This window comes from Camellia sinensis, chromosome 2 (assembly GCF_055761805.1).
Source record: "Camellia sinensis isolate YWXY chromosome 2, ASM5576180v1, whole genome shotgun sequence".
NCBI classification, from domain to species: Eukaryota; Viridiplantae; Streptophyta; class Magnoliopsida; order Ericales; family Theaceae; genus Camellia; species Camellia sinensis.
Window position 1 is genome coordinate 10,146,368 of NC_138962.1, and position 9,111 is coordinate 10,155,478.

A 9,111-nucleotide genomic window follows, 5' to 3' on the forward strand; every position below is an offset into this window, starting at 1 on the left:
GCCCATTTCATTTCATCGGCACACAGCCCATTTCATTTGACCGGCACACAGTCTATTTCATTTCATCGGCACACAGCCCATTTCATTTCATCTTGGCACACAGCCCATTTCATTTCATCGGCACACAGCCCATTTCATTTCATCGGCACACAGCCCATTTCATTTCACTGGCATGCAGCCCAGTTCATTATTGACACATGTATTCATTCTGAATGCAGGTTGGTTCCCGTAGCGTACGGGGGTATGGTTCCACCGCCGCACGGGACTGGTACGCTGAGCTCCTGGAGGCCGTCCGAGATTTGGTAGACTTGGCAGGATTCGGGGCTTTCTGTGTTGGGTTGTCCCGTTGCTCTGCCAGGAGGACTCTGATGGCAGCCTTGGTAGAGAGATGGTGGGACACCACCAACTCCTTTCATTTCTCTGCTACCGGGGACATGACCATGACGCCTCTAGACTTCGCTGTATTGACTGGCTTGGACATAGGAGGTTGGCCCATCCCCTATGACGAGGATATGGGCGAGTGGGAGGCCGCTTGGATGTATTTATTGGGGGCTCGCCCGCCTGTTGACAGGGTTTCTGGGAGAGTCCGATACACTTGGTTCTCTTCCCACTTCCGGCGGGCGGAGATGGTGCCCGAGACTCCTGAGGAGACGGAGCAGTACGCCCGTGGTTTCCTTATGTTCCTCTTCGGGACTACCCTGTTCGCCGATAGAGGGAACACAGTCGGGCTATACCTGCTGAGCGCTCTGGTTGACCTATCACAGGTCCATCGATATGACTGGGGTGGCGCCGGCCTGGCTACCCTTTACTTTTATATGAGCGCGACCTCCCGCGGGCGGGGAGATTTACTTGGCGGCTACTGGAGAGCCTGGGAGGTACTTTTCTGTCCCCTTGATTTACATTTCTGCTCTTCATTACTTGTACATTGCACACACAGCGCACTTTTACAGTCTGTATTTTGCTCTCAGGATTTCGTACTTACATTCTGCACTGCTTTTCTCAGCTATGGGTCTATGTATACTTCCCAGCATTAGCCCCAGAGTTGGAGGTGGCAGGGCTTCCCATGACCCCATACTCACTAGTGTTCGAGGGCCCGCACCGGCCGAGACCCCGAGAGACCCTCATTTACCTGCGACAGTACTTTGACACTGTGCGGCATTCGGAGGTACTTCAGAACTTTCAGTTCCTTTCATTTTCATCTTTGATTTGCTCTGTATATTCCCGATTTCTGATTGGTTTATGCGTTTATCATCCGCAGATCTCATGGCAGCCTTGGGCGCCCCTGGGTGATGGTCTCCGACTTCAGTATACCGGAGGATCGGGCATCTCCCAGTATAGGGTCCTGCTCGAAGGGCCGGTTGGCAGGGCATGGTTCCTGGGGGAACGCTTTCTGCGTCAGGTATGGGGGTATCTTTCTCAGGATCCTCCCGCAGTACCCCCAGTCAGTATGCGGACTGCTGACAGGCTCTCTTACTCGGAGGTAGTCGGCGCCATGCTGGGTAGCGATGCTTTACTATATCTTGAGGAGGGGGACTATGCCACTTACCGTCACATATATTTGATGCCTCCATTGACGGGAGCTCGCACCCCGGTGACGAGGCCTGCCGGTATGTCATCCTCGGGCCAGGCTCGGGCTCAGGCTGCAGACGCCCCTTCTACTAGTAGGGCTGGTACATCTAGAGGTGGGGGTAGACCGGTTCCTCCGGTTCCGCCGACTTATCCTCATCCTGGATGGCCAGATATGCCGACTGAGTTGATGGCGTGGCAGTATGGGGCTATCTCTCCGACCCCGATCCCGCTAGAGCCTCCAATGCCCAGTGATCGATACGCCATTGATCCTGACTCACCGCTGGTATGCTCCACTGTTTTTCATTCATCATTCAGATGTTTGGACATTCTTTTGTTCACTGATGATTATGAGCTCATATTTGCAGCCACCGCGAGGGTACATGGAGGAGGTGGTTGGACTGGTGGCCACACTCGAGGGCATGGTCCTGCGTAGGGAGGCACAGTTGTCTGTCGCGGGCATTCAGGTACCCTTCATTTTTCTGGCATTTATCATACTTCTGATGACATGCTGATTTCTACTGCATCGATAGACTACTTGTGTAGAGCACATCTGACACACACCCCACTCGGACACTGCATTTACATGCACCCACTTCACGTAGCCTTTGCTTGTATCTGCATCTGATGTATATATTTGGACTGATGTATTTGAATTGATCTTTTTGTTTTCAGATGCCTTCATGGTCCGGTCAGCCGCAGGCCAGGCCACCTGGACCTCCTTGGGGAGCTGGGCCATCTGGACCTTTTCAGGGAGTTGGGTCACCCGGGCCTTTTCAGGGGGCTGGGCCATCCCGGCCTTTCAGAGGAGCCGGGCCATCTAGGCCTTTTCAAGGAGCTCGAGGAGGGCCTGTCCGCAGACGCAGGGCTCACGTTGTGGAGGCGGAGCCTGATGAGGAGGAGGAGGATGTTGAGGAGGAGGAGGAGGCTACCGATCGTCAGTCAGAGACATCTGCTGAGGAGGGGGGCTCCGGTCTTGGTTCGGGGAACAGAGGCGAGGCTGAGGGGGATCCTGAGGACGACAGCTCTGACTCAGATGATGATGATGGTGCAGAGGTTGTCCCGCAGAAGAGGATGAGGAGTGCTTCTCGTTCCCACTCCCGATGACATTGATGCTGTTGTTTCCTGCTTTATTTTTCTTTTACTAGTAGTTTGCAGCACTTTGCACATTGTTAGGTAGTTTTATTTTTCGTAAAACTTGTACCTTTGTTTGTTGTAAAGCATGATGGGATGAAACAGCTTTTGAAAAGGTGTTTGTATTTTAAACTTTTAGCATCGTATCGCATCATTTATTTTGCACAAAAATGAAATTGAATGGGAATGCGCATTGTGTAATCACCAAGTCAGGTAGTGAACCGACGCAACAAACTAAGCAACTCAACTTACTAAGATATAACAGAACCTTCAGCAAGTTTACAACTCGATAAACAAAATGCAATAACGTTGACAACGCAAATAAACAAGACTTAAACAAAGATTGCTTAAACAGAGCGCAATGACTCGAAAGCACGTCCGCTCGACAAACAACTCGATAAGCAAAACAACAACTCGATAATCAAAACAACAACTCGATAATCAAAACAACAACAACAGAGTGTACTCCTGACGATCTGGGCACCGGAACGCATCCGAAACAGAGGGAAATGAAGGCCTTTGACTCTCCCGTTGCATGGAAATGCTTGAAACTTTCCCTCGAAGAGTAAAACAGGGCCAAGGAGATACACTGCAGCATTGCCGGCCACCTTTGGGAGCCGGCCGGCCAATTTTGTGGGGAGAGACAGCTGGCCGGCCATTTTTGTAAAAAGTAAATGGCTGGCGAGCCAGAAAAGGTGGCCGGCCGGCCACTTAGTCCTGCAACCACCTGGTTTTTGACACGTGTCCCCGTGAATAGTGTTTTTCCCTCTATAAAAGCCTCAACTTCAGGAACATTCATTTCATCTTAGTTTTACACAAAGATGGAGGCGTTTCTCGCGGAAAATCTCACATCTTGGATCTCTTCTCTAGATGGCTCGGAAAAGCTGAACTTCCGGGGTTTCAGCTTGAATGCACTATTCACGCTGAGCCGTACTCCGCTACAGCTCCCTTTTCTCCGTGCCACGGCAAGGTTCTGGAATCCAGTGATGCACGTTTTTAGCTTTGGCGGCCAAGAGATGTGTCCCACTTTCGAAGATTTTCAGGTTTTGATGGAGTCTGAATGCTCTGAAGTGATCTTGCCCCAGCTCCGTTTTGGCCATGCTCAGGCTTTAGGGCGGATGTGTGGGCTCACGGCGCATGACGCTCGATATCTGATCTGTAGTGGGGAACTGGACATCCTCGGCTTGATCCATCGTTTTTCCGACGTTGGTGACCGCAGCAACCATTATTGGCAGGGTTTCCAGCAACACGCCCTCTGCTTATGTTTGTTGTCTCACTTTCTTCTTTCCTCGGGTTTCGGCGGGGCTAGCATTCGCCTGATTGAAGTTGCCCAAGGCTTGAGAGAAGGAAAGAGCTGTATTGCCATGACCTTGGCCGAGACACTGATGGGCTTAGATTCTGTCTATCGCCGGTAGGCGACTAGATTTGCTGGGAGTCCACTGCTGCTGCAGGTAATGTTTCCCACCCGACCTCACATATATATTTGCTCACATCACTCGACCCTCAGGCTCGGTTTTTCTCACAAAACCCTTGTCTTACTTTTCCCTCATCGTACATCTCTCTGTTCTTTATTCTCTCATTTTCCATCCCTCCCCTAGGTATGGTTAATGGACAAGTTGCAGGTTGTGGACTCTTGCCCGGCCTATTCAGCTCGAGGCTACTTCTTTCGACAGCGCCTAGTCAATGCTCTTGACGAAAGGTGGTGGTTCGATTGGATGTGCAATTTGTCCGCAGACGGCATTGCTTGGCGTTGTCCTTGGCTCAACCTCCCGGCAATGAGCTATAGTATGTCTCGGCTGATTGGGATTCAATTGATTGGTCTAACCCACTGCGTATTCTATTTTCCGTTCCGGTTCCTGCGTCAATTTGGTCATGATCAGACCTGCCCACCGGAGGGGATTGAGTACCCAGCTGCTTTCCCGGTCCGGGGTGCACAGCTTGCCCGATATGCCACAGCATGGAGGACTAGAGAGCTCCTGGCCCCTGCTTCCACTTTCAGTTGCACTTTGTCTGATGAGTGCTTGGATTGGCTCAACGAGGAGGCACAGGTTGGGCCTAGCTTGGCATCAGATGCTTCGTCCAGCTCTGGGAGGGGACGCAGAGATACTTGATTCAACTATGCCCCAAATTTATTGCTTATTTAGCATTTTCAAGTTTTCTTTATGAATGTACTAAAAAGTAACCTCGATTATAATACAAGAGCAGGAGAACTCAGTTTTGAAATCAATGAAATTGAAAGTTGTGGTACTGAAAATTTTCCGCTTTTGGTCCAAAAATGGTCTTAGTCGTAAAAAGATTAATTTGAACAAAGTCGACTTTTATTAAAACTTTTCAAAACTATTTTCGATGCGGATCAGAACTGGACACGCCGAAGATCTGTCACTGAGATGCACAACCCCAGATCCCTGCAATTGGAAAGTTGCCCCTAGTCTGAAGAACAATGCAGCACTTCATGGCAACGGAAAGTTGCCCCTTGTCTGAGTAACTTTGCACCGTCGCGGCAACAGAAAGTTGCCCCTAGTTTGAACAGCACTGTACCGGAGATCGCGATAAATGCTGATGGATAAAGATGACTGAGATGATCGAAATGGACAGAGTTGATCGGGGAAAAGTTTATGGCTGAACTTCAAGGTGAAGTTGCCTACGTATCCCAAAGATGGGAATCAAGCCTTACGTAGTTCAGGCCCGGGTTCACTCGAGTATTTTCACTCTCCTTTTGCGCTCTAACTTTTGCCAAGGCCGCCCTTTGCGGGTTTTCAACCTTGCGAGCTCAGTTTTTATATTTTCTAATTTTTTGTGCTCTGACTTTTGCCTAGGTCGCCCTTTCGGGTTTTCGGCCTAGCGAGCCTCTCAAGGGTAGTATTTCTTCAACTTGTCCATATTGATCGGTTGTGAGAACTCCAAGCCATCTAGATCCATCAGAACCACAGCTCCACCTGACCAGATAGCTTTGATGATGTAAGGACCAGTCCAATTGGGTTTGAACTTGCCCCTTGGGTCGTGGATGGGAGCTCGGTTGTCTTTGAGCACCAAATCTCCTTCTTTCAGATTCCTGGACTTAACCTTCTTGTTGAAAGCCCGGGCAATTCTGCGTTGATAGCCTTGGATGTGGTACAGTGCTTTCAGTCTTCTTTCATCAAAGAGCATGAGTTCTTCGAAGATGCTTTGCTGCCAATCTGCTTCAGCTATCTGGCATTCAGCCAATACTCGTAACGACGGAACCTCAATCTCGATGGGTAGAACAGCCTCCATTCCATAGACCAATGAATATGGAGTTGCTCCAGTAGAAGTTCTGATTGAAGTCCTGTAGCTCCACAGAGCAAATGGCAGCTTGTCTGGCCAATCCCGGTAGGTTCCCACCATCTTCTGCAGTATATGCTTGATATTCTTGTTGGCGGCCTCAACCGCTCCGTTGGTCTGCGGCCGGTATGTAGATGACGTATGGAAAGCCACATTGTATTTCTCCAACAAGTCTATCACTTCTTTCTTGAAGTGGGAACCATTATCTGAAATTATCTCGTTTGGCACCCCATAGCGACAGATGATGTTGTTTATGATGAACTTTGCGACATGCGACGCCTTCAACACCGCGTATGATTGGGCCTCGACCCACTTTGTGAAATAATCTATCGCTACTAGGATAAACTCATGCCCGTTTGACCCCTTCGGGGTAACAGCTCCGATCACATCAATTCCCCAGACTGAAAAAGGCCATGGCGAAGTCATGTTGTACAGTTTTGACGGCGGGATGTTCATGCGGTTTGCATGAATTTGACACTTGTGGCATCGCCGAACAAAACTAATAGAATCCTCCTCCATGGTTGACCAGTAGTAGCCTTGTCTGAGGATCTTTCTGGCCAGCATTACCCCATTCATGTGTGCACCGCACTCTCCCCCATGGATGGCTTCCATCAGGCGTTTTGACTCTTCAGCTTCTACACAAAGCTTATGCATTCCCAGATGACCCCTTTTGTACAGCTTTCCCCCGCAGATAATGAACTGAGCAGCCATTCTTCTGATGGCCCTCTTATCCTTGGCATTTGCCCCTAGTGGATATGTCTCCTTTTCCAAGAAGTTCTAGATGTCGTAATACCAGGGGTTGCCGTCTTGAACCTCATCTATGGCGGAAATCGACTCGTATGCTGGCGTAAACTTTTGATCAATAATGACTGGACGCATCCGGACTCCGAACGGGATGTCTATCATAGAAGATAGAGTTGCTAGTGAATCTGCGAACCTGTTGTTCTCTCTTACGTGGTGGGTGAAATTTAGCTTCTCAAACCGAGGAATTAACAGATCCAAGGTTTGGTGGTAAATTATCATCCTTTCCTCCTTGACTTTCCAATCTCCTTTTGCTTGAGATACAACCAGGTTTGAGTCCCCAATGACGTCCAATCGTCTTGCCCCTAGTTCCAGGGCTGCTTCCAGGCCAGCAATACATGCCTCATACTCTGCTTCATTGTTCGAGACTTTGAACTGGAGCTTGAATGCTAAAGGGATACGAGAATCGTCAGGCGCTATCAGCAACACCCCTATCCCATACCCATACTGGTTTGACGCTCCGTCAAAGTACATCGTCCAAGTTTCATCTTCGACATGCAGAATGGCTTCATCTGGGAATAGATACTCAACCGCTTCATCCCCCTCAACCAGGTGGTCGGCAAGGAACTCCGCTACCGCTCTCCCTTTTACTGACTTGCGCGTTACATACTTCAAATCAAATTCGGAGAGCAATAGCAGCCAACGAGCTAGCCTACCCGTAAGTGCTGGTTTCTCGAAAAGATATTTGATGGGATCCAATCGCGAAACCAACATTACAGAGTGAGCTAACAAGTAGTGCCGCAGCTTCCTGGTTGCCCATACCAAGGCCAAACAAGCCTTCTCCAGCGGTGTATAGCGGGTCTCGTAATCCAGCATCTTTTTGCTTAGATAGTAGATGGCTCTTTCCACTTTGTCTTCTGACTCTTGCGCGAGCATGCAGTCCATGGTAGTCTCAGTTACCGAAAGGTACAATATCAACGGTCTCCCCGGCTCTGGCAGCGACAACACGGGCGGGTTCTGTAGATATTCTTTGATCTGCTCAAAAGCTGCTTGACATCGGCCGTCCCATTAGAATTTCTTTCCTTTCTTCAGGAGACCAAAAACTGGTTTACAAGTCAAGGTTAATTTAGAAATAAACCGTCTTATGAATTGCACTTTACCCAGAAAGCCTCGCACCTCCTTTTCAGTCTTTGGTGGTGGCATTTCTAAGATGGCCTTGATTTTGGAAGGGTCGACCTCGATGCCCCTTTGTGTAATCAGAAACCTTAGCATCTTCCCTGCTGTAACACCAAACGTGCATTTCTGGGGATTTAGTCGCAGCCGAAACTCTTTGATCCTTTGAAAGAATTTTTGTAAGGCGGTGTAGTGGTCCTCTCTTTCTTTGGACTTGACAATCATGTCGTCCACATACACCTCGACCTCCTTATGGATCATATCATGCAATATTGTAGTTGCTGCCCGTTGATACGTAGCTCCAGCATTTTTCAACCCGAATGGCATCACTCTATAGCAATATGTACCCCACGGGGTAGTGAACACAGTCTTCTCCCGGTCTTCGGGTGCCATTACTATCTGATTATAGCCTGAGAAACCATCCATAAACGAAAGCAAAGCGTGTCCTGCCGTGAAATCCACCAATTCATCAATGTGTGGCAAGGGAAAGTCGTCCTTCGGACTGGCCCTGTTCAAATCTCTGAAGTCTACACAGACCCGAATTCCGCCATCCTTCTTTGGCACCGGAACAATGTTGGCCAACCAAGTTGGGTATTCAGATACCAGCAGGAACCCTGCGTCAATTTGCTTGGTGACCTCTTCCTTAATTTTGAGGGCCCAGTCCGGGCGGATCCTTCTGAGTTTCTGTTTGACAGGGCGGGCCTCGGGATCAAGAGGGATCCGGTGCTGTACAATCTCAGGATCGATTCCAGGCATGTCTTCGTAGGACCACGCGAAAACATCTTTGAAATCTTTTAATAAAGCGACTAAGCGCTCGCGCTCCTCCGAAGACAACGTGGACCCGATCTGGACCAGCCGCAGGTCCTTCTCAGTACCAACATTCACAGTAGTGATTTCATCCATTAAAGGTTTAACAAATCTTTCCTGCTCTTGATTAATTAATCGTTGCAAAACTGGAGGAATTTCTTCCTCGTTGTTTTCATCAAAATTTTGAAAATCCTGATTTAAGCAATAAATCAAAGGCACAGAAAAATACTCAGAAACCACATCCACATCATTCTCATTAAATATTTCCAAGCCGTCAGATTCCTCTGTTACAACAGACTCAAAAGAAAAGGAAAATGACGACCTAGACAGGACTGTGGCATCCGGGTTATCACCCCCAGGAATACCGGACTCAGACTCAATCGAGCTGGA

At 48.9% G+C, this 9,111-nt stretch overlaps 1 protein-coding gene across 1 annotated transcript; it reads left to right on the top strand.

Moving 5' to 3' along the window:
* Positions 1 to 440: 440 nt before the first annotated feature.
* Positions 441 to 2,081, top strand: LOC145806467 (protein MAINTENANCE OF MERISTEMS-like). The gene is made up of 4 exons (XM_082903523.1): positions 441 to 875; positions 1,004 to 1,165; positions 1,259 to 1,852; positions 1,935 to 2,081. The coding sequence occupies exons 1-4, from the start codon at positions 441 to 443 to the stop codon at positions 2,079 to 2,081; spliced, it is 1,338 nt and encodes a 445-aa protein (XP_082759649.1).
* The last annotated feature ends 7,030 nt before the right edge of the window (positions 2,082 to 9,111 follow it).

What these genes read in the sequence shown, in the direction of transcription:
- LOC145806467 (XM_082903523.1), top strand. Translation starts at nt 441, where the DNA reads ATGACGCCTCTAGACTTCGCTGTATTGACTGGCTTGGACATAGGAGGT. An exon ending in GCTACTGGAGAGCCTGGGAG is followed by an intron (nt 876 to 1,003) that starts GTACTTTTCTGT and finishes TGCTTTTCTCAG; the next exon opens with CTATGGGTCTATGTATACTT. An exon ending in TTGATCCTGACTCACCGCTG is followed by an intron (nt 1,853 to 1,934) that starts GTATGCTCCACT and finishes TCATATTTGCAG; the next exon opens with CCACCGCGAGGGTACATGGA.